At 41.6% G+C, this 25,998-nt stretch overlaps 1 protein-coding gene across 3 annotated transcripts in view; it reads left to right on the top strand.

The window, feature by feature from the left end:
* si:ch1073-145m9.1 (uncharacterized) overlaps window positions 1–25,998 on the top strand; it is a 158,481-nt gene that overhangs the window by 97,343 nt on the left and 35,140 nt on the right. For 2 of the 3 annotated variants that reach the window (XM_060848113.1, XM_060848114.1), the window contains 5 exons: window positions 795–890; window positions 4,703–4,815; window positions 7,951–8,074; window positions 23,848–24,020; window positions 24,108–24,891. In XM_060848113.1, the coding sequence (XP_060704096.1) occupies window positions 795–890; window positions 4,703–4,815; window positions 7,951–8,074; window positions 23,848–24,020; window positions 24,108–24,173 (572 nt within the window). In that variant the 3' untranslated portion in view covers window positions 24,174–24,891. Of the gene's footprint in view, window positions 1–794; window positions 891–4,702; window positions 4,816–7,950; window positions 8,075–23,847; window positions 24,021–24,107; window positions 24,892–25,998 lie in introns of those variants that run through there. The other variant, XM_060848115.1, reaches the window with a different exon arrangement.

The following is a 25,998-nucleotide window of genomic DNA, read 5'->3' as shown; positions in this document are numbered from 1 at the left end:
CTAGAGAATTAATTGCTTAACTACTTTCCTGCAAATAAAACTATGAAATGGAAGGAAAGAAAGAAAGAATTAAGTACGTTACATTATTTCTGGGACCTACTTTTAAATTGAATTGATTGGGTAAAATCTCACAAGATTAAGGATTCCAAATGAGTTGGACAGTATCTGCCTAGTCCCCATGCACATGAGTTTACTGCTTAAGCCTGCTAGTGATGCAGCACTATCGTATTAAATCGCAATACTGTCTTAAAAATATAACATTAAAAATCACACAACACCAGGTTATAGTCCAACAGGTTTAATTGGAAGCACTAGCTTTCGGAGCAGTGCTCCATCAGGTGATTCATCAGACCACCTGATGAAGGAACAGTGCTTCGAAAGCTAGTGCTTCCAATTAAACCTGTTGGACTATAACCTGGTGTTGTGATTTTTAACTTTGTACACCCCAGTCTAATACCAGCATCTCCAAATCATAAAAATATGACATTAGTGACTGTGGTAAAGGAATATAACAATAGCTATGTTCAGTTGAAGTTACAATAGTGTGAAGGAAGATTTCATCAACAACTCATTCATGCTGTACTAAAATTAAAATGCTAAGCACCAGGGTGTTGCCACTGTCTAAGTTGGAGATCTTCAAAAGGAATGATAGGTTTAAAAAAGAAGTTTGAAGGAAACAACCTTTTAATGTCTCTTTCTTCAAAAAAACATTGAATGTTCATGTAAAATATATTTGTGTGCCTAAATTTGAGTCCTACTGTATTTTAACTAAATTCAGACAATGCTCTTTTCAGGTTATATAAGGATACTCCTTCTGCTGGTTTGCTGGTGGACTTTCAATTATCCTACAGTGTTTTTTCCCTGTTACGTGATTTTTATTATACTTGATGGTGAGTGTGTATTTTGAAATGTTTGATCGAGAGAAAGAATGAAACATGTTCATGTTTGAATAGTTATGAAAGTGTTCCCCATTTTAGAGGGCTGCAACTCACAGATGCTGCTACTTCTCTTGCACAGTACACTTTGCAGCAGCATCTGTTGGTTTCATATCCGTAGAACTTAAATTTACCTTCTGTGTTTTAGAAATTAATCTTTCCATTTTTGTACTTTTAAAAAATCATAAGCAGACTAAATCACAGAAACTACTATTAGAGGTACTTATTTTTATTAGTTTAGATGTTTAGTGGAACTATAGTGACTCTGAGGTAAAATCCACCACTTCGAAAACCTGAAAGTAAATCCAGAAATTGCTGGAAATATTCAGCATATCAGGCAGCATCTGTGGAGCGAAGGCAGTTAATGATTCAGGTTGATTACCTTGCCAGCATATTTTTATTCAGATATCCAGAATCTGCAGTATTTTACCTTTGTATCCAATAATTCTGTTCATTGCTAAAATTATTGCAGGTTAATGCCCTGAATTTCAAATATCGTACTTTATAGAAAAATATATTACACGTGCACCTGACCATGAGTCTTGTACTACTTTGATTTGCATTTTCCCTGTTGGCTCCTGTTCTGTCAATCAGAGTTTGGAGGATGAGCTTAAGTAAAGGCTTGTTCTGTTATCTTGATGAGCGTTTGTTCCCAATAAACCTGATTTCACAAGGCACACTCTGTATTAGTTGAAGCACACTTTTGGCCCTTTGTCTCATAAGTCCTTGGACCCACTGATAACTTGTCCAAGATCCTTGAAAATAAGGAAATAGTTATTTTTCAGAACCTATTTGATCATAGGAGCATGGTGTTATTATTCAATGAAGTACTTTTATTGCGTATGCATTTCAAATATCCTCTATCATTCCATTGAGGAGAACCTTCTATTTAATGCAATGAGTTTTGTCTGTGTTTTTAATTCCATGTCACATATAAGATGCTCATATCTTCTGATACTACACAGATGAATCTGGTCTTTTTTTCCCAGAAAAAGCATCAAGCTCCCCATGTCATTTATTTTGAGCCAGTGCATCAAATTGAGGGCAAACATGTGAAACTCTGTGCAATTCTGTTTAGTCATAACTTGGAGCTAAAAATCCAAAATCATTGCATTTTTTCTTGAACTGATGAAAACTTATTGCTCTAAAAGGTTAACTCTTAGAGTCATAGAGATGTAGAGCATGGAAACAGACCCTTCAGTCCAACCCAATCTAGTCCCACCTGTCAGCACCCGGCCCATATCCCTCCAAACCCTCCTTATTCATATACCCATCCAAATGTCTCTTAAATGTTGCAATTGTACCAGCCTCCACCACATCCTCTGGCAGCTCATTCCATACACATACCACCCTCTGCATGAAAAAGTTGCCCCTTAGGTCTCTTTTATACCTTTCTCCCCTCACCCTAAACCTCTGCCCTCTAGTTCTGGACTCCCCGACCCAGGCAAAAGACTTTGTCTATTTATCCTATCCATACACCTCATAATTTTGTAAACCTCTATAAGGTCACCCCTCAGCCTCTGACGCTCTAGGGAAAACAGCCCCAGACTGTTCAGCCTCTCCCTGTAGCTCAGATCCTCCAACCCTGGCCTCAAAATCTTGCTGAACTGCAGAGTATTTCCACCTTCTTTAGTTTTTGTTAAAATTCTATGGTTATTAATTATAAAATTTTTACCTTTCCAAAAATTGGGTGCCACCTGGTGCCTGCTTGCTGACTCAAATAAGAGCACTGGAATGAATCAAATTTACACAATTATGGTATAGTTCATTGTTTTATTCACCGTGCTCAATATAAATGGAACAATATTAAGCAATTAAAAGTTGATGTGGAAATCTCTACAGTTGAATTTAACTCAAAACTGCAGGAAAAAGTATAACTATTCTGTGAAACTAGAGACTAAAACTCATGTTGATGCAACAAAGGTTCTGTTCAGTTAATATAATTGGCCTGTAACGATTCAGAATGTGAGTGAAAATCTAATAAATTTACAGTGTGTAGACATTTAGAAAGCATGTGTACTTAAGCCTTTCTGAAGTCTGCAAAAAGTTTTGACTCCTGTAAAACAAAATGCAGAGCAAAACAAAAGTTGGAAGAAAGGCTTAGGAACCACTAGAGAAGCTGCCAACTTGCAGCACAAACAACATGGAATTGTCATCAAAGGAAAGGTAGCCATTGTAGTGGTGGTTCACTGATTTCTGAAAACTTAACCTTTCTCTGTGAGATGTTCTCTCTTAAAAGATATGACCTTTGAATCTCTGGGGAACACAGTTTGTTCTGACCTAGACTGGCTTGACATAAAGGATAGTGAGAATGATCAACTGTTTTCTCAAAGGTTATATGTTTTTAAGGGGAAAGAGATTCCAAAAGGCTCCCAATATGACTGATTGTGGTGAGGATTACACTAGGCTTGTAGCTGTCTGACAGATAGATATGTTTAGGTTAAGTTTATTTTTAAGTATTGTGAGAGTTGAAAGCTTTCACTAGGTGGAATGCCCTGAAGCACTCTGCATGGTCACAGTGAACTTCAATTTCACCTTTTTGTGCCAGATAGTACGTTTTAATTTTATGAATAATTAACTAACAAGCGAATTATTGGCAGAAGCTTTACTTTGTTATTGAATATACATCAATAGATCGTAAACGATAAAAGCTGCACCATGCACGGCTAAATTTTAAGGAAAACCAAGGAAGTGCATGTACTAACAGTTTTTAAAAACTGTTTTGATATGTATAAATTGTTTTTATGCTCATTACTGTATAATATAGTAAACTCATAATAGTTAGAACTTAGTAACTAATACCCAATGTGTACACTGACGTTGTATTTAAACCTCCATCATGGAGTGATAAATAGAGATGTTTGCTGATGATTATATTATGTTCAGCGCCATTCACGACGACTCAAATACTAAAGCAGTCCATGTTCAAATGCAACAAGATCTGGACAAACTCTAGGCTTGGAATACCAAGTAGCAAGCAACATTCATGCTACACAAATGCCGGGCAATTCTTGTCTCCAACAAGAGACAATCTAACCATAGCTCCTTGACATTCCATGCTATAACCATCACTGACTTCCACAATTATTGACATCCTTGGGATTCCCATTGACCAGACGTTCAACTGGATTTGCCACATAAACACAGTGGCTACATGACCAGATCAGAGGCTAGGAATACTGCAGCGAGTAATCTACCTCCTTACTTCCCAAAGCTTGTCCATCATCTACAAAGTAGAAGTCAAAAATGTGATGAAATCCTTTCCACTTGTCTGATTGGGTGCAGTTCCAACAATGTTCAAGAAGCTTGACATAATCCAGGACAAAGCAGCCTACTTGATTGGCACGTACAAGCATCCACTCCCTCCATCAGTGACACTCAATAGCAGCAGTACATACTATCTACAAGATGTACTGCAGCAATTCAAAGATCATTATACAGCACCTTACAACCACTTTCACCTAGAAGGACAGGAGCAGCAGCCATCCTTTCAGTGTTGCTGGGTCAAAATCTTGGAATTCTGTCCCAAAAGGCATTGTGGGGCAACCTACAACATGTGGACTGCAGGGTTCGAGAAGATAGCTCACCGCCATTTTCTCAAGAGCAACTAGAGGCTGGCAATAAAAGTTAGCTCAGCCAGTCCTGAGAGTGAATAAAAGAATATGTACAAGGTCAACTATCTAATAATCATTGAACTGCATTTATATATTTTTTTCCCATTCTGACATGTATAATCTATTCACTCAATATATTCTTAACAATTACAGGGCTTGATGGATATGCAGCGCGGCAGTTAAATCAGGTTTCTGAATTTGGAGCTTGGTTTGATGTTGCTATTGACAACTTTGGGCGTACAATGTTGTGGTGCTTGCTCTTTAAGGTAAGTGCATTACTATTGAGAGTGGCAAAAATGAGATTCTCTTCCTCAGGCAGACCTTCAGGATAGAAGATGACTTTCTTCCACTCAAATGCTGTGGATTTGAGGGTCTTCATAGTCAAATGCTAGATCTGCAAACCCTGCCATAAATAGTGAATGTTGAGTTCGCTGAAATGGATAAGTGGACTGCTCGGCTTGAAAGTGAGATTACTTCACAAATTTGAGCACTTTTGGAATTACATTGCATGGGCATTTCTGTAGACAGGAAAGAAATGGCAAAATAAAACACTGAAAATGTTCGGTGATGAATTCGTGGGAGAATGGAGAATGTATAATTATGAAGACGGTCCTGAGATAGTAGGACTCTTTCTACTGCAGCAGAGGAAACTAAGATAAGAGTTAATAGAATTTGCAAAACAGACGTCTAGACATTTACAGCACAGAAGGAGGCCATTGAGCCCATCATGAAAGTATTAGTCAACAAAGATCTGACTGCACTAACCCCATTTCCCAACCCTTGGTCCGTTGTCCGAGAGGCTATGGCAATGCAAGTGAATATCTAAATACCACTTAAATGTTACAAGAGAGTCTGACTCAATTAGTCATAGAGATGTACAGCATGGAAAAAGACCCTTTGGTCCAACCCATCCATGCCGACCAGATATCCCAACCCAATCTAGTCCCACCTGCAAGCACACAGCCCATGTCCCTCCAATCCCTTCCTATTCATACATCTATCCAAATGCCTCTTAAATGTTGCAATTGTACCAGCCTCCACCACTTCCTCTGAAGCTCATTTCATGCACGCACCACCCTCTGCGTGAAAAAGCTGCCCCATGGGTCTCTTTTATATCTTTCCCCTCTCACCCTAACCCTATGCCCTCTAGTTCTGGACTCCCTAACCCCAGGGAAAAGACTTTGCCTATTTATCCTATCCATGCCCCTCAATTTTGTAAACCTTTATAAGGTCACCCGTCAGCCTCTGACACTCCAGGGAAAACATCCCCAGCCTGTTCAGCCTCTGCCTATAGCTCAAATCCTGGCAACATCCTTGTAAATCTTTTCACAACCCTTTCAACTTACACAACATTCTTCTGATAGGAAGGAGACCAGTATTGCACACAATATTCCAACAGTGGCCTAACCAATGTCCTGTACAGCCGCAACATGACCTCCCATCTCCTGTACTCAATACTCCTGACCAATAATGGAAAGCATAACAAACTCTGTTTTCACTATCCTATCTACCTGCACTCCAAGGTCTCTTTGTTCAGCAACACTCCCTAGGACCTTACCATTAAGTGTATAAGTCCTGCTAAGATTTGCTTTCCCAAAATGCAACACCTTGCATTTATCTGAATTAAACTCCATTTGCCACTTCTCAGCCCATTGGCCCATCTGGTCCAGATCCTGTTGTAATCTGAGGTAACCCTCTTCGCTGTCCACAACCCCTCCAATTTTGGTGTCACCTGCAAACTTACTAACTGTACCTCTTATTCTCACATCCAAATCATTTATGTAAATGACAAAAAGTAGAGGGCCCAGCACTGATCCTTGTGGCACTCCATTGGTCACAGGCCTCCAGTCTGAAAAACAACCCTCCACCACCACCCTCTGTCTTCTACCTTTGAGCTAGTCTGTATCCAAATGGCTAGTTCCCCCTGTATTCCATGAGATCTAACCTTGCTAATTTAGTCTCCTATGGGGAACCTTGTCGAATGCCTTACTGAAGTCCATATAGATCACATCTACTGCTCTGCCCTCATCAATCCACTTTGTTACTTCTTCAAAAGACTAAATCATGTTTGAGAGATGATTTCCCCAATTGTCCTTTTCAGAAAATGAGTTCCAGTGCTGGGTTAAAAAAAGAGATCCTTAACACTACTTTAAGCTATTTATCTCTTAACTTACATCTATCTTGCCCTTCTATTCTATGCCTCGATTAATAAAGGAAAATATCCTATATCCTTCTTAATCATGTCATCTACTTTTCCTGCTACCTTCAGGGATCTATAGATCTGCACACCAAGGTCCCGCTGACCTTCTGTACTTTCTAGGATCCTGATGAAGACTCCATGTGTTGTTGGACCTCCTCAAGTGCATTAATTCCTGCTTTTCTCAAGTTGAATCCACTTGCTACTGCTCTGTTAATCTGATCAGTTTGCTGATAGCCTTCTTCAGTCTATGACTATCCTCCTCATGGTTTACCACCCTTCCCAATTTTCCTGTCATTTGCGAACTTCTTGATGATACCCCCTTCACTTAAATCCAAATTAAGACCTTCAGTCCTCTGGCACTCATCTGTGACCTGTTATCTCCTGCCTCATAATCCTGATTTATATCTCATCCTGCCCTGGGGATTTATCCACTTTATTAATACTAAACCCATTCGTACCTGCTGTCTTTCTGTGTTAACCTCCTCTGATATTTCAGTCTTCCACCCTGATGTTTGTATCTCTGTAATCCTTTTCCATTGCTAAGACACTTGCAAAGTATTGGTTGAGGACTGTATCTATATCTTGCAAGACAAAATAGAGATTAAATCATGCCCTACACCATCTCATTACTAGCTGTGAGGGATAGGAACGTGGACTTCTTACGGATAACAAAATAGATACCACTGGCATGTCAATCTCCTATCTGTTGTGAAGGCCCACATGTTCAGATCAAATGAGTCATTGAGGTAAAAAAAGAAATGAAGTGGGGTTTGGGTCCACACACATGAGTCTGCAGATCTGTGGGTAGCAAATCCGTTGACATCCAGAAGTGCATATACGTTTTTTTTCTCTTTCCCCACCCCCCCCCCCACCCCCCCCCCCCCCTTAGTTATTGTGTTCCTGTTTATGTAATTTAAAAAACCCTTCAGATTTGTCTTGCCAATGCTTTTTCTCATGCTTTTCTAATTTTCAGAGGACATAATTGAGGCAGAGCCTTTGCTTCCTTGAAGGAGAATGTAAGAAACCAGTTGCAACAATTGAAGATACAGGCTATGAGATAGTGCAGCAGTATGATTAATCTTCAATGGGTTTAGGAAATCGCTTGTACAAATATGATGGCCTCCTTCTGTTATTCTGTGGTACAAATGAAAGAAGGTTGCAAAGAAACATATTTCATTGAAAAATTCTTTTTTTTTTCCAGTGGGGACATTTTATAAGTAGCTTAGAGTGGTGTGTTTTTGTATGTACACACAATTCCATGGGAGCAGACTGGAAGAACAAGTTTGGTGAAGGTCCTTGGTGGGTTCGGAAAACAATGGCAAATGGTATGAAAACTTAAACTTTGTTTTTAAAAACTAAGTCAAAGAATTGTCCTGGTGGAAACATTGCAAGTTCCAATTGGCTGTCAAACAACTCAAAAAAAAATTGCTAAGGAATGTTTTATATGAACTTCAGGAGTGGTCTTCTATGATGACTATGAATGACTTGTTTCTCAAAATTCAACTGAAAAGAACTGCAAGTGTTTGAACCCACTTGTGAACAGGGAGGTGCCTACGTTTTGAAGAAAAAGAATCTTTGTGCTGTTTTAATATCCTGTAAAATTTTGTTTTTCTTCAGTACATTGTTTTACTTAAGTAGCTTACCTTATCCACATTGATCTGATTACCTGTTAATTTTCACCTCTGGGAGAACATTGTGAGCATCCTAACATTATGATCTATCATAATTAAGGTTTCATTATTTAATCCATGAATGAAAACATATGCAGAGTCGAGAGTATGGTGCTAGCAAAGCACAGCGGGTCAGATAGCATTTGAGGAGCAGGAGAATAGACGTTTTGGGCAGAAGCCCTTCATCAGGAATCCTTGGATATTGCCTGACCTCCTGTGCTTTTCCAGGACCACGCACTTGACTCTGATCTCAGCATCTGCAGTCCTCCCTTCGTCGTCCATGAAAACACATGCATGTGTGCCAAGAGCATTATGTATTTTATAAGGCAATTGGTCTGACAAAATGACATGCATAATTGTATTAAAAGTAAAATATGCCACTTGCTCTTTGATCTATTTCACCATTCAGTGACATCATGTGTGCAGTTTTGGTCGCCATACGAGAGGAAGGATGTGGAGGCACTGGAACGGGTGCAGAGGAGGTTTACCAGGATGTTGCCTGGTATGGTAGGAAGATCGTATGAGGAAAGGCTGAGGCACTTGGGGCTGTTTTCATTGGAGAAAAGAAGGTTTAGGGGTGACTTGATAGAGGTGTACAAGATGATTAGGGGTTTAGATAGGGTTGACAATGAGAACCTTTTTCCACGTATGGAATCAGCTATTATGAGGGGGCATAGCTTTAAATTAAGGGGAGGTAGGTATAGGACAAATGTTTGGGGTAGATTCTTTACTAGTGAGTCGTGAATTCATGGAATGCACTGCCAGTAGCAGTGGTGGACTCTCCCTCTTTATGGGCATTAAGTATATGGAGGATAGTGGGCTAGTGTAGGTTAGGTGGGCTTGGGTTGGCGCAACATCGAGGGCCAAAGGGCCTGTACTGCGCTGTATTTTTCTATGTTCTATGTCTGATTTATTACTTCATATTTCCACTTACCCCTGATAGCCTTTCACCTCCTTGCTTAACAAGAACCTTCCTACCTCTGCTGTAAAAATGTTTGAAGTCTCTGTCCCTGCTGCCTTTAGAGTTGTAAAGGCTCATGACCAGTTTAGGGAAAACATCTAAATAACGGTAACTTAAAGCAGATAACTAGTAACTCAAAGTTCCATATCCTCCCACAAGTGGAAACATCCTTTCCGTATCCACCCCTTGTCAAGACCCAAGAGGATCTTTGTAGGTTTCAATCAAGTTGCCTTTTGCTCTTTTAAACTCCAGTGGATACAAACCAAGTCTGTCCAACCTTCCGATAACACAACATGCACATTCCAGGTTTTCCTCTTAAAGTCAACCCCTTTTTTCCATTGAACCTTGGTACCCAGGGGAAAAAGATTCTGACTATTCATGCCTCTCATAATTTTGTAAACTTCTATCATGTGCCCCCCCCACTTCTCCATCACCATTCCAGTGAAAACAAACCATTTGTCCAATCTCTCCTCATAGCTAACGCTCTCCAAACCAGGCAACGTAGTGGTAAACTGTTCTGAAATCTCTTCAAAACCATCACATCTATTTTGTAGTAATGTAGCCAGAACCCTACACTATAATCCAGATTTGGCCTAACTAATGTTCTATACAGTTGCAACATGACTTGCCAATTTTTATACACTCTGCCCCTGCTGATGAAGCTGTGTTGCTGGTCAAAGCACAGCAGGCCAGGCAGCATCTCAGGAATAGAGAATTCGACGTTTCGAGCATAAGCCCTTCATCAGGAATGAGAGAGAGTAGCCAAGCAGGCTAAGATAAAAGGTAGGGAGGAGGGACTTGGGGGAGGGGCGATGGAGGTGGGATAGGTGGAAGGAGGTCAAGGTGAGGGTGATAGGCCGGAGTGGGGTGGGGGCGGAGAGGTCAGGAAGAGGATTGCAGGTTAGGAAGGCGGTGCTGAGTTGAGGGAACCGACTGAGACAAGGTGGGGGGAGGGGAAATGAGGAAACTGGAGAAATCTGAATTCCAACCTTGTGGTTGGAGGGTTCCCAGGCGGAAGATGAGGCGCTCCTCCTCCAGCCGTCGTGTTGTTATGTTCTGCCGGTGGAGGAGTCCAAGGACCTGCATGTCCTCGGTGGAGTGGGAGGGAGAGTTAAAGTGTTGAGCCACAGGGTGGTTGGGTTGGTTGGTCCGGGCGTCCCTGAGGTGTTCTCTGAAGCGTTCCGCAAGTAAGCGGCCTGTCTCACCAAGCACCCGATGTGGCCTCCTCTATATTGGTGAGACAGGCCGCTTACTTGCGGAACGCTTCAGAGAACACCTCAGGGACGCCCGGACCAACCAACCCAACCACCCTGTGGCTCAACACTTTAACTCTCCCTCCCACTCCACCGAGGACATGCAGGTCCTTGGACTCCTCCACCGGCAGAACATAACAATACGACGGCTGGAGGAGGAGCGCCTCATCTTCCGCCTGGGAACCCTCCAACCACAAGGTATGAATTCAGATTTCTCCAGTTTCCTCATTTCCCCTCCCCCCACCTTGTCTCAGTCGGTTCCCTCAACTCAGCACCGCCCTCCTAACCTGCAATCATCTTCCTGACCTCTCCGCCCCCACCCCACTCCGGCCTATCACCCTCACCTTGACCTCCTTCCACCTATCCCACCTCCATCGCCCCTCCCCCAAGTCCCTCCTCCCTACCTTTTATCTTAGCCTGCTTGGCTACTCTCTCTCATTCCTGATGAAGGGCTTATGCTCGAAACGTCGAATTCTCTATTCCTGAGATGCTGCCTGGCCTGCTGTGCTTTGACCAGCAACACATTTTCAGCTGTGATCTCCAGCATCTGCAGACCTCATTTTTTACCCTGCTGATGAAGGCAAGCATGCCATCTGTCAGCTTGACCACTTTATCCACTTGGGTTACCACATTCAGGGAACTGTCGATCTGTGTGCCTAAAATGCATCACCTCACGTTTGTCCAGTTTGTACTCCATTTGCCATTTCTCTGCCCAAGTCTCCATTCATTACCCTGCTGTATCCACTGGTAATCCTCCTTGCGATCAGTAGCTCCCTCATCTTTGTGTCATCTGCAAATTTACTGATCTGACCACCTACATTCTCCTCCAAATCATTTGTATAAATTAAAAACAGGAGGGGTCCAAGCACTAATCTCTGTAAAACACCACAGGATACACATCTCCAGTCAGAAAAACGTGCTTTCATGGCTACTCTATGACAAAAACAGTTCTGTATCCATCTTAGCAGCTCACCATGGATCCAATGTGATATCTCATTTTTTCTATCAGCCTGCCATGAGGGACCTTTTCAAAGTAAAATCCACGTTGAGAACATTCACTGCCCTGCCCTCGTCAGTCATCTTTGTCACTTCCTCAAAAGACACTTACATGTTTCTGAGACACAACCCTCACAAAGCCATGTATTGCTAAAGTCCCATCTCTTTCCAGATGTGAATAAATCCTATCCCTAAGAATCTTCTCCAATAATTGCCCTACCACTGATGTAAGGCTCACCAGCTTGTAATTTTCCAGATTATCCCTATTGGCCTTCTTAAAGGAACAACAATTGCTATTCTCCTGTACTCCGGGACCTCTCCTGTGACTAAAGAGGATATGTAGATTTTGTACACAATTTCCTCACCTGCCTCCTTCAATGTCCAGGAATAGATCCCATCAGATTCCTGGGAACCTACCTACCTTAACGCCTTTCCAAACACCCAACATGTTTATATATTGACGTGCCCTAGAATATCTACCCCTCCTGAGATTCACCATCCACCATGTCCTTCTCCTTTGTGGATACTAATGCAAGTGTTCGTGAAGGATCTCACCCAGCTCCATGCATAAATTCCCTCCTTTGTCCTTTACTGGTCCAATACTTTCTCTAGCTAGCCCCTTTTTCCTTACGTATGTATGAAACAGCTTGGGATTTTCCTTAATCTCCTAAAAGGGGACATTTCACGGCCCCTTTTAGCACTCCTAAGTCCTTGTTTGATTTCCTTCCTTCTATCCTTCAAGTGTACTGTCTGTCTACAATTGCCTCAAATTTATGTAGAACTTACCTTTTCTTTTAGACTAAGCTCTCAATTTCACTTGTCATCCAAGGTTTCTAAATCTTGCCATCCTTAACCTTCAGTTTCACAGGGACATGTTGGTCCTGAACTCTAATCAACTGGCCTTTAAAAGATTCCCACATGCCAGATTTACCCTCCATCATCTGCCCCCAATCTATATTTCCTAATTCCTGTCTAATATTATGATAGTTAGCCTTCTCCCAATTTAATGCTTTCAACCGAAGACTACTCTATCTTTATTCATAAATAACTTAAAGCTTGTACAGAATATGCTCTTCCACTGAAACCTCAATCACCTGGCAGGGCTCATTCCCCAATACCAGGTCTCGAATGCCCCCACCCATTGTTGGATTATTTAAAAATTGTCTCAGAAAACCTGCCCTGGACGCCAACATACTCTTCTCAAACTACCACCACCATCAAATCCAAGACCCTGGCACAAAGGGAGTCCCAATAAGAGAAGTTAAGTAGCCCACCACAGCAACTCTGTTTTCATTACATTTTTCTGTAGTCTGTCCACATATCTGTTCCTCTACCACCTGCTGGTGGTTGGGAGTCTATAGTCAATCCCAAAGTGATTGGTCGCTTCTTATTCCTGAGCTCTACCCATGTGGCCTTGCTGGATGAGCCATCCAAAATGACCTCTCAAGAGAGCCGTTTTATTCTACCTTGCCAGAAATGCAACTCGCCCATCTCTTTTACATTCCTTGTTATCTCACCTGAAACATCTGACAGAATGTTAAGCTGCCAGTCTGTGTCTCTCTGAACTAAGTCTCTGTAATAACTACATCATTGAGCTTGGATTAATACATATAATAATTAATATGTAATTAATGCGTTTATCTGCCTTACCTGACATACGCCTCTTGTTAAAAGAAATACACCTCAGACCACGAGTTTCCCCCTCACCCCACACTGTTCTTCCCACGAGTCTTGCTGGCCTCAGATTCCCCATCTGTCATTTTACTTGCTGACCAGCTGCAGTGGTTCCCCGGCCACACTACTTTAAACCCTTCCAGGATATTAGTGCCCCTCCAGTTTAGGTGCAACCAGTTTTTCTCTTACAGGTCCCACTTGACCCTGAAGACCTTCCAATAATCCACATCCTGAAACTCTCCCTCCTACACCAGCTCTTTAGCCACATATTTGACTATACTATCTTGTATTCCTAGCTTCACCGACACGTGGCACAGGGAGTAATTCTGAGATTACAACCAGAGATCCTGTTTTCCAACTTTTTACTTAACTCCCTAAACTTCCTTTGCAGGATATCATCTCTCTTTCTGCCTATGTTGTTGGTATCAACATGGACCACAACCTCTGGCTGCCACCCTTCGCTTTCAAAATGTTCTGTGTCCACTCAGTCATCCTTGACCCTGGCACCAGGGAGGCAACACACCATCCGCAGTGTTGCATGTAGCCACTGATTTCAGTGCCTGTGCCTCTGACTGTAGAGTCCCTATCACTACTGCACACCTACCCTTCAACTCTCCCTGCTGTATAACAGTGCCAGTTGTGGTGACACTGATCAGCTGCAGGTGCTGCTTAAAGGCCATTTTCCTCTATCTCCAAAATGGTATACAGAGGAACCTCGATTATTCGAAGGACACTTTAGATTAGATTACTTAGTGTGGAAACAGGCCCTTCGGCCCAACAACCCGCCGAAGCGCAACCCACCCATACCCCTACATTTACCCCTTACCTAACACTACGGTCAATTTAGCATGGCCAATTCACCTGACCCGCACATCTTTGGACTGTGGGAGGAAACCGGAGCACTGAGGAAACGCACGCAGACACAGGGAGAACGTGCAAACTCCACACAATGGCAGGGAGTATTTTGTTCAGTTAATTTAGTTCTGGATAATCGAATGCCAAGGATCGGATCCTTGCGATCTTGCTGGATAATCCAATATTTGAATAATCGAATGCCAGATAATAGAGGTTCCTCTGTATTTGTTTGAGAGAGGGGTGGTCACAGGGGACTCCTGCACTGCCTGTCCATGCTTACTCCTCATATTGGTGGTTACCCACCTCTTTTTGGTCTGTGTAGCCCTTCCTGGTGTAGTGACCAGCTCATTAAATGTGCTATGCATGACATTCTCAGCCTCACGAATGCTCCAAAGTAAGTCCATCTGCAGCTTCAGGCACTCCATGTGCCAAATCAGGAGCTGCAACTGAACGGATTTCCTGCATATGTTACCATCTTGGAGACTGGAAGTGTCTCTAATATCCCACATATTGCAGAAGGAGCACTCCATGGAACGGAGTTTCCTTCCATTTTCGAACCTTATCAAGTAAATCAATCTTGTCAGCTACAGAAAATAATTCAGCAATTGATTACATAACATTACCCACTAGTCACCAAATTCCAGTGTCCTATTCCTATGCTCTATTCCTAGCAGACCACACCAAAAAGTTATTTCTCATTGTCCAGTCTGCATTACTCAGTCTGCAAATCTGGTCCCTGAGCCGCCAAGCCATGTCACTTCGAGTCATGACATCGCCTCTGGAGTTCTACCCCTCGGTTCAGCTCCACTTCGCTCTGACTGACCCTGCTCCTCAGGTATTAATCCGGCTGCCGCTGTTCGCCCTCAGGTTCACTCTGTCACTGCTGTCGTGCTCAGACTGTCCTCCAAATTTATGCACTAGGGGACCTCCAGCTTCCTCTATATTTCAGAGCTCTGCAGTTACTCACCATTCAGATAATACACTTCTTGTTTATTTTTCTTGCCAAATGGAGTTTCACATACACCACATCTTACTCCATTTGACAGATCTTTGTTCACTCACTTTATCGATAATCCCTTTGTCACCTCCTTACGTCCTCTTCAAATGTACTTTCTTAGCCATCTTCGTATCATTAATTTTTACAGCCATTCCTTCTGTCCCTTCATCAAAGCCATTTGTATAAATGTTTAAAGATTAAGGCCCAGGCATTGACTCATGTGACATACACCTCATAACACCCTGCCAACCAGTGAAAGGCCCTGCTGTTTGCACTCTGACTAGCTGATAAGAAAAACAATCTTCTATTTATGCAAATATGTTAGCACATACACTATGGACTTTTATTTTCTGTGGTACATTTTGATGTGACATTTTATCTGGAAATCTAGGTACAGTACATGCTTTTATCCACAGCACTTGTTACTTTCTCAAATAATTCCAACAAATTGGTTAACCACGATTTCTCTTTTACAAAACCATGTTGATCTGCCTAATTACCCGAAACATTTTGAAATGCTGTGTTGTAACATCTTTAATAAAAGCTTCTAACATCTTCCCTATGACCGATATTAAGGTATCTGATTAACTGCTTCTGTCTCCCCTTTTATAAATAAAGGAGTTACGTTGACTGACTGATTTTCAATCTAACTGAAGCTTCCCAAGATCCAGGATCCTTCAATGAAGTCCATCAGGACTGGAGTTCTTATGAACCTGCCACTGCAACAATTTGCTCAGCACCAATTTTCTTGTTCTTCTCTGTCTTTCATTTCCTGACTTGCAGCTTTTTCTGGGATGTTACTTGTAAGTGTCATTACAGACATTACTATAGGATCGATGCCCACTTAACCTTTTTTTCTTTTTTTTATCTATCTGTTTTTATATTTCAAGCTAGTTTTCTCTTGTGCTTTTGGTATTCTCCTTTATTAGTCTTTTTAAGCTTTGTTTTTCTGTCCCATCTTCTGACCTGCCACCCATCTTGCACAATTATGTTTTTTCCTTAAAATTTCAACACAGTCTTTACCCTTTAACTAGGTTGTGTGTTAACGACATAGGTCGGTAAGAAGAAACGTTTTGGGTGGTCAGTGTGGGGAGTTAGGCATAGAAGCAGAGCTTCAAATGAAAGAATCAGATTAGAGAAATAAATTCATGAATAAATCAGAGAACGATTGGTTAAGAAAAAATGGGTTTTGGTTCATTGAGCAATGGCACAAATACTGGGAAAAGAGGTGATTGTACAGTTGGAATGGAATTCTCATGATCCATATAACTAGGGAAGTAGAGAGGGTTTTGAACCAAGTAGTGGGACAAAGAATCAAATTTAGGAAGAATGGAAACAAGGAAAGAAGGTAGGTATTAAAATGGGAAACTATAAACTAACAAGGGATAAACAGTTATAATTGAATAGTAAATCAATAAATAAGGCTGGTAGTTACAAAACTAAATGTTCTGAACGTGAATGCACAATTAAACCTTTCTTTCAGTCTCTCCAATTCACTGTTGCAGTATCTGATTTGACATTGAATTTAATATTATGCCTAACCCTCTGCGAGAGTCATTTTCAGAATAGAAAAAGGCATTTTGGCCCATTGTGTCCATTTTCTAGTACTTTACTCTTTGCCCCACAAGTGCACTCTCTTTTTTTTAAAATGTTGAGGTTATCTGCCTTTACCACCTTTACAAAGTCATAAGTCACATGATACCAGGGTATAGTCCAAAAGGTTTATTTGAAATCACAAGCTTTTCCTCATATGTCTAAATCTTCTGCTATTTAGATCTTTGTCCCTGGTTAATGAATCCTCTATCAAGAGAAACCATTTCTTACTATCTACCCTATTTTATGTCCCTCATAATTTTATAGATGTCCTCTGCTACAAGAAAACAATCCCAGTCTGTCCAGCTCCAGCCCAGACAACATTCTGGTAAATCTTCTCTGCACACTCTCTAATACAATCTCATATCTTTTTCTGGAATGTGGATTTGAGAACTGGATATAATACTATAGCTGTGGCCTAACTAAAATTTTAATCTGTTCCAGCATAACCACCCTCCTCTTAAACTCTTTGCCTTTGTCAGTGAAGGCATGTATACCTTACGCTTTCTTAACCACTTTATTTGCCTATCCTGATACTTTAATATACTGATGTACTTGAACAGCAGCATTATGAACAAATGAAAAGTAAACCAGCAATTAAGTTGAAATTTTGTTCAATCAAAACATAAATATTAAGGTCTTGATAACCATTAGTTTTATAATATTGACTTGCAGCACAGAACTCCTCTTTCGGGCCTCTGTTTCAGTACCACATTGATGAAACCCAATTTTCCCACCTCAAATGGTGTGTCCCCTGTCTTGGTGTGTCCCCTGTCTTGGTGTGTCCCCTGTCTTGGTGTGTCCCCTGTCTTGGTGTGTCCCCTGTCTTGGTGTGTCCCCTGTCTTGGTGTGTCCCCTGTCTTGGTGTGTCCCCTGTCTTGGTGGAATAAACTCAATTATGGATATTTTCCACATCAACCTGTTTAGAGATGTTATTACACAGCTCTTGAGCACCTCTTGAACCTGGGCCTCCTGATTCAGAGACAGGGAGACTTGTCACCACACCACATGAACTCCTATGAGTTCATTTGTGACGTTTTTTACTTTAACTATTGACCATCACCTGTGCAGCCAATTGGAAGTTTATATACAAATTCCATTATGTGCAATGAACTATTAAAACTAAGGGCAGTGTGTTGAGAGCAGGAAGAAGCTAAATCAAAACAGAGTTGGAGGGGGTGAATAAAGCACTGCATCCCCTCGTAGTGCCCACCTCTCTCCTAAAGGCATAGAGAGGACTGATGGACACCACCTGCTCTTTCTTCAATCACACCTGGGTACAAATGTAACTGCATAAGAGGGGCAGATATGCTCCCTTCCATAGCTTGCTGCCTGGATCTGTTTATAGGAGAAAGTGAGGTCTACTCAAATTCACCTGGACTGTCTCAGACTCCTCCCTCCTCAAATTCACCTGGACCGTCTGACTCCTCCCCCCTCTCAAATTCACCTGGACCGTCTCAGATTCCTCCCCCCTCTCAAATTCACCTGGACCGTCTCAGACTCCTCCCTTCCCTTCCTAGACCTTTCCATTTCTATCTCGAGCGACTGAATCAACACAGACATCTACTATAAACCGACTGACTCCCACAGCTACCTAGACTACACCGACTCCCACCCTGCCCCCTGTAAAAACGCCATCCCATATTCCCAATTCCTTAGTCTCCGCCGCATCTGCTCCCAGGAGGACCAGTTCCAATACCGTACAGCCCAGATGGCCTCCTTCTTCAAGGACCGCAGATTCCCCCCAGACGTGATCGACGATGCCCTCCACCGCATCTCCTCCTCTTCCCGCTCCTCTGCCCTTGAGCCCCGCCCCTCCAACCGCCACCATGACAGAACACCACTGGTTCTCACCTACCACCCCATCAACCTCCATATACAGCGTATCGTCTGCCGTCATTTCCACCACCTCCAAACGGACCCCACCACCAGGGATATATTTCCCTCCCCTCCCCTATCAGCGTTCCGCAAAGACCACTCCCTCAGTGACTCCCTCGTCAGGTCCACACCCCTCACCAACCCAACCTCCACTCCCAGCACCTTCCCCTGCAACCGCAAGAAATGCAAAACTTGCGCCCACACCTCCTCCCTTACTTCTCTCCAAGGCCCCAAGGGATCCTTCCATATCCGCCACAAATTCACCTGTACCTCCACACACATCATCTATTGCACCCACTGCACCCGATGTGGCCTCCTCTATATCGGGGAGACGGGCCGCCTACTTGTGGAACTTCCTAGAGAACACCTCTGGGACACCCGGACCAACCAAACCAACCACCCCGTGGCTCAACACTTCAACTCCCCCTCCCACTCCACCAAGGACATGCAGGTCCTTGGACTCCTCCATCGCCAGACCATAACAACACGACGGTTGGAGAGGAGCGCCTCATCTTCTGCCTGGGAACCCATCCAACCACAGGGGATTAACTCGGATTTCTCCAGTTTCCTCATTTCCCCTCCCCCCACCTTGTCTCAGTCGAATCCCTCGAACTCAGCACCGCCTTCCTGACCTGCAATCTTCTTCCTGACCTCTCCGCCCCCACCCCACTCTGGCCTATCACCCTCCCCTTGACCTCCTTCCACCTATCACATCTCCATCGCCCCTCCCCCAAGTCCCTCCTTCCTACCTTTTATCTTAGCCTGCTGGACACACTTTCCTCATTCCTGAAGAAGGGCTTATGCCCGAAACGTCGAATTTCCTGTTCCTTGGATGCTGCCTGACCTGCGCTTTTCCAGCAACACATTTTCAGCTGGATCTGTTTATAGCCAGCCTGACCAGGTCCAGACGCAGACCCATGAGAAGGTCCTCTGCCCTCACCCCTGGATGCCCAAAGATCATGAGCAGAGGATTGAAATGCAACCAAAAACATGACAAAAGATTTTTCAATTAACTTTAAAAGGGTGTGCAAATGCGCATGAGTTAATTTGTGCACCTGCGGTTTAAAGTGGCCACACCTGTCAAGGAGTTAATTGTATGTGTAAGGACACAGATTGTGCCTCATTAATGGCTGTTCATGAGTTAATGTTTATTTTTCCAATTTACAGTATAAAGGAATACTTTTGGGACATTGAATGTTGGCTAGGGAGAAGGCTGACAGTTATAATGTTGCATTCCATAAATAAGCCTAATATTAAGGTTTAAAAGAAAACACTTTTTTTTCCCAAAATTAAGTGGAGATATTTATAACTTTTAATGTTTCACTCTCAAATGGAACTATCTCAAATACTGACTTTGGATTTTTCTTTCACCAATTGGCTATCAGGAGTATAATGAGGGAAACTGCTGACTTGTATACAGAGGTCAGCATGCGGTAAATATGCACCAAGATGTCATAGTAGATTTTATCACTTGTTATAATCTACGTGTGAAGTACCATGACTCAGCTCCTCAAATTTACAAAATATATTTTAAAATTAGCTCTGTATTTTGAATCAAGTTCCACTGGGGACTTGCATAATGTTTCAGCTTCCTTTGCTTTGTAGGAATGACGCTGGTTTTTAATGATTTTAGACAAGATAGCTGTGTACAGTGTTTTATGGAAAGATTCCATTCTTTTATGCTCCTCTACATTATTCTATAGTTAGTAAAATGCTGAGTGAAGATCAGAAACAGAGCAACAGTCACTGGGCTGTTTATGTACACTGCCATTTACACATAGTGCCAGATGTCCGAAGGACAGAATAAAGCTCAGTGGCTTGGAAGAGATCCAATCAAAGAAATCTGATGCTGGTTGACTTCAGGATAAGGCTAAAAAAACAGATTGGCTGATATTAATTTCTAGTAGGTTGAGTTCAAACCTTGCTATAAATATATTAGAACGTCACAGGAACGGTCCCTTCAGCCCATGATGTTGTGCTGAACATGATGCCAAATTAAACTAACTCCTTCTGCCGACACTTGGTCCATACCCCTCCAATCTTGGCATATTCACGTTCTTACCTAAAGTCCCTTGAACACCCTTACCATATCTGCCACCACCACCAAGCCTGGCACCAAATTCCATACCCCATACCACTCTCTTTTTTTTTAAAAAAAAAGCTTGTCATTTCCATCTTTTGAACTTTCTCCCTCTCACCTTAAATGCATGCCCACTGGTATTGAGTATTTCAATTCTGGGGGAAAAAGATTGTTTCTATCAGGGCAGAGGCTAATACACCACCTGCTTTCTTCTCCGGCCTATGGCCTCACTATCAAATATTAGGCTAGTGTGTCCACGGTGGTCACGTACCTCCAAGTACCTCTACCACCCCCAAATTTCAACCAGTCAGACCCATTGTTTCTGCCTCACAGAATTCATCTCTTCCTATCCTGACTTTGTTTTTTTCCCCCCCTCCCTTCCTTCTCATGTCCATGGTTCTTCTGACGCTTTAACAGTTTGAGATTCCAGGTCAGGCTCCAGCTGCCTTCCCTTTACCATGGATGTGTAATCCCTTTTACACATCTGCCCCCCAAAACCATCAGGATGGTCTTGGGGCTCCCCAGTTCTTTCTTTGGGGCGGGGGGGGGGGGAAGGCCTAAACTGTCCCTTCCACCACCTTCCTCTTGTCTCACTTTGAACAACTCCTTTAAATCCTCTCTTTCTCCTCTCTCTTTCTTCAGGTCTAAAAAACCTGCATGGCCCCCAGTTACGTCTGTCTCTTTGTGGGGCAGTGGAACATTCCTTGTTCCAAACCTTGTCCCTCCTACAACTGTCTTCATTTCATTGATGTTACCAATGTTGCTTCCCTGTCATATCTAGAATTGGAAAGGTTTATCAGTTTTGGACACAGTATTCCAGAAAAGACCTCATCAATGTCCTGTACAACCATAACATCATTTCTCAACTCCTTCACTCAAATGACTAAGCAATGAAGGCAAGTGTGCCAAATGCCATTATTAACCGCCCTGTCTATATATGATGCAAACGTCAAAGAACTATGTACCTGCACCCCAAGGTTTCTCTATTGTACAACACTACCTAAATCAGGATTTGGAGATGCCGGTGTTGGACTGCGGTGTACAAAGTTAAAAATCTCACAACACTAGGTTATAGTCCAACAGATTTAACTGGAAGCACACTGATGAGATAATCACCTGATGAAGGAGCATTGCTCCGAAAGCTAGTGTGCTTCCAATTAAACCTGTTGGACTATAACCTGGTGTTGAGATTTTTACCTAAGTCAGGGAATCAAAGCACTGAGTGGGTGACTGCTTATGGAACCTCCATATTCTGTCCATAAAAATGACCGAGTCATTGTCATACAGCACAAAAACAGGTCTTTTGGTACAACTTGTCTATGCCAACCAGGTTTCTAAAACTGAACTAGTTCATTTGCCTGCGTTTGGCCCACATATATGGATTGGAAAAATAGAGGGATATGTTCAAATATTTTTGATAATTGTATTTGCCTCTAAACTTGCTCTGGCAGCTCATTCCATAATACAGACTGCCCTCTTGTGTGAAAAAGTTGCCCTCTGTTTCTTTTTAAATCTTTCTCCTAAGCTTCCAGTTACCATCTACTCAACTCATTATTGCTCCCTGGCTAACATCTTAATCTCAGGCTTGCAGTAATGCTCCAGCAAAGTTGTATCCGACAGTCAGAGATGTACTGCACGGGCAATAGACCCTTCGGTCCAACCCGTTCATGCCGACCAGCTATCTCAACCCAATCTAGTCCCACCTGCCAGCACCCGACCCATATACCTCCAAACCCTTCCTGTTCGTATACCCGTCCAAATGCCTCTTACATGTTGCAATTGTACCAGCCTCCACCACATCCTCTGGCAGCTCATTCCATACATGTACCACCCTCTGCGTGAAAAAGTTGCCCCTTAGGTCTCTTTTATATCTTTCCCCTCTCACCATAAACCTATGCCCTCTAGTTCTGGACTCCCCAACCCTAGGGAAAAGACTTTTATCCTATCCATGCACCTCATAATTTTGTAAACCTCTATAAGGTCACCCCTCAGCCTCCAACGCTCCCGGGAAAACAGCCCCAGCCTGTTTAGCCTCTCTCTGTAGCTCAGATCCTCCAACCCTGGCAACATCCTTGTAAATCTTTTCTGAACTCTTTCACCTTTCACAACATCTTTCCGATAGGAAGGAGACCAGAATTGCAGCAATATTCCAACAGTGGCCTAACCAATGTCCTGTACAGCCGCTAAGATTTGCTTTCCCAAAATGCAGCACCTCGCATTTATCTGAATTAAACTCCATCTGCCACTTCTCAGCCCATTGGCCCATCTGGTCCAGATCCTGTTGTAATCTGAGCTAACCCTCTTTGCTGTCCACTACACCTCCAATTTTGCTGTCATCTGCAAACTTTCTAACTATCTCTTATGCTCTCATCCAAATCATTTATGTAAATGACAAAAAGTAGAGGGCCCAGCACCGATCTTTGTGGCACTCCATTGGTCACAGACCTCCAGTCTGATAAACAACCCTCCACCACCACCGTCTATCTTCTACCTTTGAGCCAGTTCTGCATCCAAATGGCTAGTTCTCCCTGTATTCCATGAGATCTAACCTTGCTAATCAATCTCCCATGGGGAACCTTGTTGAACACCTTTACTGAAGTCCATATAGATCACATCTTCTGCTCTGTCCTCATCAATCTTCTTTGTTACTTCATCAAAAAACTTAAAAGCTCTTATCAAATTCAACAATTTTAGAACCTCAACATCTTTCTCTTTATCCACCTCGAAGCTCCAGGTCTTGTCATCACACCGGCTGCTTTCAACACAGCCAATCCATTTTTAACTGTTCATGGTCCCCATTCTCTGCTTTTCTTCCTTCCTGGTTTACTCTTTGCTTACTGTTCATGTGTCTTCAGCATATATCACATTTTCTTAGCTATTAAGGTTCAGTAGGGTCACAGGACCCAAAACATTAGCTTGGATTTCTCTCCACAGATGCTGATAGACATGCTGAGTTTCTCCAGCAATTTGTTTTTGTTTCAGATTTCCAAAATCCACAGTTGTTTATTTATATCTTTAATTAAACCTGAAATGGAATCTTTACTAAATTACAATTAAGTAGTTTATTTCTGAGGTCAGTTTACTCAGCCTGATTTGCATGTAATATATCTTGCCTAAATAGGTAATATCCTTTTTTTTTAGGTTTTAAAACTCCTGTAGGAGCATTTGCTATCTTTGGATTACACGTACTTCCAATTTGGCTGTATGGTTACTATAATCAAATTCTATCAGCAACATTTTTGATGCCTCTTACAATGCAATGGCTTATCATTGCATTTCTTGTTGCTGGAAGACTTCTATGTATGGCAGTGGAGGTAAGAGAAAGTATTTCTTTTTGTTTACAAAGTCAGCAAATTAATTTTCCAAAGCAGATAATTCAAATACATTTGTTTCCATTACAGTTCTGGTGTATATTTATTCACATTCTGTACCTCGTACGAAATGAAAAGCAAACCAAAGAAAAGTAATGGACTGATTTGCAAAGATACCTAAAGCAATATTTCCAGGTTCAGGTAATTGATTCCTGCAACATAAAGTTCCACTACAAGTTGATTGTGGAACATTTTTGCAATTTAGTGCACCTCGAGAGGATTTCTCCTTTTGTGCAGGATTTATGGGGAAAGGAGAAGTAAAAAGACATGGAACTTTTTCCTATTTTTCTTGAATCTATAACAATCACAGTTGTGGACGCTTTGTCATCAAATGAATTCTGTATTTTATGATTAAAACCTTTTATAATCTTTTTTTCACGCGGAGTTTTAAAAGATATTTCTTAAAAAAAATCTAATTCTTCATGATAAACAAAAATGGCTTAGTTTCTGCAGGTCACAGTAAACACCATGAATGACTCCATGAAGAATAATCTTCATTCATATCTTTTCCAATACTGCCTAACAAGCATGAAGCATTTTAGCTACAATTGCTCATTATTACAATACATGACTAGGATGCTTAAATTACCTTGATTGACTGCTGTATGGCCAGAAAAACAAAATTAAAAATTAAAATAAATTCATTTAGCGTTACTGCTGAACACTAGTTGCAGTGCTTAGCAGAGGATTCTGCCATTTAGAATTTCAGAAACTTAAATTTATTTGCTTTAGGTTACTTAGTCTAATGAAATATAACTTGTTTAGTTCATCTTTTATGCTAACAAACCCACTTGTTAACAACTAAAGCATTCCTGCTGGGTTTTTGACAATTAACAAGAAAAGTTGCAAAAATTAAATTAGGGATAGTGGTAGAAAAAAAAGAGTATTCTACTCAGTGCTTTGTTTTTAGAGTAGAATTATATTTTAGCTATGTCAGTTTGTCAAGGTGCTCATTTTAGAAGGAGAGAGACAAGTTTTCTGACTAGCAAACATTTGAATTTGAATGTTATGAGACAAACTGCTGAACACATTCTGCAGTGGCCCAGTTTAGACTAAAGTGACTAATAGTTTTGCATTTATATATATAAAAAAATGCAAGTTTAAACTAATCAGTTTCTATTTAAAGCAGCAGAAATGGTCAGCATTCCCAGTTCTTACCCAGCAACACGAGTGGGTAAGTTAGGTTTACTTGCTGCCATTACTGTCAAATCTTTTTCTCAAATGAGCATTTATTGCATGAGTGAAAGGAGAAATTTGATTCAGTTTGGCAGAAATAGTAGAGATTCTTTGAGCTACAGCCCAAATATTTATAGTATGTATGTTGACATTCTTAGTAGACTAACAAGCTCTTTAACTGTTTTGATGGCAAAACAAATTCCAACAGAAATTGAAACTTATATCTCTGCTTTGACTTCTATGTTCAGGCAGAGTAACCATTACAAATACCTACAAGAGTTGTGACGACTTCTGATTTTGCAATTATTAGAAATTGACATTATTTGCTACTTGCTTTTGTGATTGGATAAGTTAAATTGTTAATTTGTACTTTATTTTTATTCAGTGGTGATACTCATTGTAGCAATTGTAATTGAAGTTCTCAAAAGTGAAAAGGACAAGATTTGTTCCACATAATCATTACAATAAAATGCATTTTTTAATACAATGAGTTTATAGTTTTCTCAATCAGTTGCAAGTTGGCACTAAGCTGGTAGAGACCTTCCAAAAGCAAACCCCAAAATATTCAAGTAGCTTCTCTAGTTGATTATGCCATCTTCCTATAAACTGTAATCCGCTACTGTCTCCTGCAGAAAGTGCCATAGTGTAAAACACCTAACACACACATTAACATTACAAGCTGGCTCTCTGAGGCAAAGTGTAGTTGCCTGGAACAATTTCGAACTTCACAGTAATGTAGTGTTTA

This window comes from Hemiscyllium ocellatum, chromosome 31 (genome assembly GCF_020745735.1).
Source record: "Hemiscyllium ocellatum isolate sHemOce1 chromosome 31, sHemOce1.pat.X.cur, whole genome shotgun sequence".
Classification (NCBI taxonomy): domain Eukaryota; kingdom Metazoa; phylum Chordata; class Chondrichthyes; order Orectolobiformes; family Hemiscylliidae; genus Hemiscyllium; species Hemiscyllium ocellatum.
The sequence above is the reverse complement of the archived record's forward strand: the minus strand, read 5'-3'. Positions and strand labels throughout refer to the sequence as shown.